The 2,893-nt window shown below is 38.6% G+C and overlaps 1 protein-coding gene across 1 annotated transcript in view; it reads left to right on the forward strand.

Moving 5' to 3' along the window:
* fat2 (FAT atypical cadherin 2) overlaps positions 1 to 2,893 on the forward strand; it is a gene marked incomplete in the record, with an annotated part of 140,869 nt that overhangs the window by 79,619 nt on the left and 58,357 nt on the right. Inside the window, 1 exon segment of the mRNA XM_014026517.1 lies at positions 406 to 639. Coding sequence (XP_013881971.1) covers positions 406 to 639 — 234 coding nt within the window.

Here is a 2,893-nt window from a genome sequence, read left to right on the forward strand (position 1 = left end):
TTTAGTTTATAAACTATAACATATATAAATTTATGAATCACATGGTTAAAAGCTGACTTTGAAAAATAAATCTGTTCTCCTTTTCTTATAAAAGTCTAAATAAAACAAAAATATTGGTGGTAATTTTTGACTGTGTAACTTTACAAACGGCACCTCATAACCATCACTCATTGTTTTCAACAATAACCAACACTGTATTTACCTGACTTTACTGATATTTTTAAAAACATCCTCACAAGAAGTCTTCAGATCATACCTGAGCTTTATTCATATAAAACTAAAAAGATTGATCAGATTCAGGCCATAGGAGTAGAATAATGTGAAAACTTCCTTACTTTCAGAATAAAAGCTGTTTTGGTGCGGACATGTGCTTCTTGTTGAGTCTTTTCTGTTTTCTCTCCACAGGTGAGCTGTTCACCTGGGCCGCTTTGGACCGGGAGACGGCCTCCGAGTTCCACCTGGCGGTGAAAGCGACGGACGGCGGGGGGCGGTCCTGTCAGGCCGACGTCCAGCTGATGGTACAGGACATGAACGACAACCCGCCCCGCTTCTCCTCCAGCCACTACGAGGTCACGGTGTTCGACAACACCACGGTGCACACGCCCGTCGCCGTGGTGTACGCCACGGACGCAGACACGGGTGAGCTGACGTCTCAAACACTGGACTGTTTGTCTCAGGTCACGATATGTTGGATCAGGAATTCTTTTTGACTCGGCTGAACACAGACCTGCCTTTGTGTGCCTGAAATCTAAATGAGCTTTCACTGATCCCTGACACAATCAAACCCTTTCTGAATTCAGACACTCCCACCTGATACCTGTTTTTTTGTCTCATTCCAGCTGTGCTGGGAATAATCTGCTGCACAGATTGAACCTCAGCAACATTAGCGCTTCACGTTACACGATGAACGTTACATGTTTAGCACCTGCTAAATGTGTTTTAAATCAGTGTTTATCTGCAGAGACATCCCCCCTTTGTAAATTTGTTTAAATACCTGGAAAACATATTTTATCTCAGGGTTCCTCATAGTTTAAATCATGTTTTATGTTGCAGATATTTCAAGTAAATCCTTCGACACAAACAAGAGCAACATGAAGGATTTTAAATCCATTAAAGTGTCTGTGATGTGTATATTCTTCAAATACAAAAAGCAGGGGCGGATCTAGGATTTTTCTGAGTAAGGGGGCCATCAAGGGGCCACAATATTCATAGAGGGGCCAAGTATTTGTTCAGCATCTTTGCACATAAATCCTCGGTTTTGGTAAGGTGTATAAATTTAACACACATATTTTCCAAAAATGATAGCGTAATGTAATGTTATTAAAAAAGCTTCCTTATCAATTTTACATGCAGTTTTACTGTACATGGATCAAATATTCTCAAARCATGTGAGAAAATTAAGCCCTTTTTTTTGCCAGTTTAAAGATATTTTTTGCAAAATTGTTCAAGTCTTTTAAAGAAGACTTTTGTAAGGTTGATTCATGCTGGACTTTACTGTTTGACTCATTAGCGCCTCTAGTGTTTGGGCATGGAACTGCAGCCACCACCATTGCTCTCAAGCGAAGGACAGATGAGTGACATGACAGGGGCACTTCAGGGGGCCAATCAGATTTCAGCAGGGGCAAATGCCCCTGTGACCCCACCCCTAKAACCACCCCTGACAAAAAGTCAAAGAAAACATCATTATATGCAAGGAACTTGGCATAAAACACACAATTTTACTCATTTTGTCTCATAACTGGCAGATTTTATCTTAAACTTGACTCAAAGGGAAACAGGAAATGACATCAAAGGGGACCTAAGAAAAAGATCTCTGGTTTTTGTTTATTAAAACAATTTTATTTAAACTCTTACTCTTTGATAGAGACTCAAAATAATGTAAAGAAACATTAAATACTTTACAGTCTGAGTTGTCAGCTGTTGTAGCGACACTATTCACATGCAGACCCTCCCCTTTGACATCACTTCCTGTTACTTCTCATGCAAATATCTCAACAACTGTTCATCTCAGCGGTGTGATATTTGTTTTGTAATATCTTATTAATGTCGTATTTCCAAAAATGCATTCATATTTATTACAAACATTTGATGCCACAGGCCCTTTAATGTTTACAGTGAGCTATAGAAACACATTAAATGGAAAACTGCATGGAAAGTGTCAAACATCATTGGACATGACTCAACTGTATACTTTTAGTTTGCTTCATATCTCAAAATTATTATTATTATTATTATTATTATTATTATTATTATTATTATTATTATTTGATGTTATAGGCACTTTAAAACATGCCTATTATTAACAGTTGTATCGTTCCTGCCATCGGCAGGTGCATTTCCATGTTTCAATCACCAACTCCTGATTGATTTCAGAGTCAAAGGTTAAGCAGTGCCACAACACGGAGGTGAAACAAACCCAACGTGTGGCCATGAAACACCTGAAACACACACTGGGCCACTCCTTCAGATGTGCAGCAGCTTGTTCCCACACAACTTTCTCACAGACGAGATGCTGAGTTAGATCAGCGTGAGGGTTTAATCTGTCTGCTGGCGTCTCTGCACCTGTCACTTCTTGATTTATTTCTTTACGGAGAACTTCTGCAAACTCTTTCAGATCCAGCTATCTGATTTGTTTTTCTTTTTTCTGTTAAGATATATGTATCTAAATTCTTAGAAAACAACAAAAAATACATTTTCTTTCTCGGCTCGTTCGTGACTGTTTGTTCAGACTTCGTCTTTTTAATCAGCACATGTGTGATGAAACCTGTCAGACTCTGAACCAATTAACTGATTAGAGTGTGACATCACGAGTTTCTAACACTGAACATCGTCACTATGTTCTACTTTTCTGAGACACACACACACACACACACATATATATATATATATATAT

This window comes from Austrofundulus limnaeus, unplaced genomic scaffold (genome assembly GCF_001266775.1).
Source record: "Austrofundulus limnaeus strain Quisiro unplaced genomic scaffold, Austrofundulus_limnaeus-1.0 Scaffold562, whole genome shotgun sequence".
NCBI classification, from domain to species: Eukaryota; Metazoa; Chordata; class Actinopteri; order Cyprinodontiformes; family Rivulidae; genus Austrofundulus; species Austrofundulus limnaeus.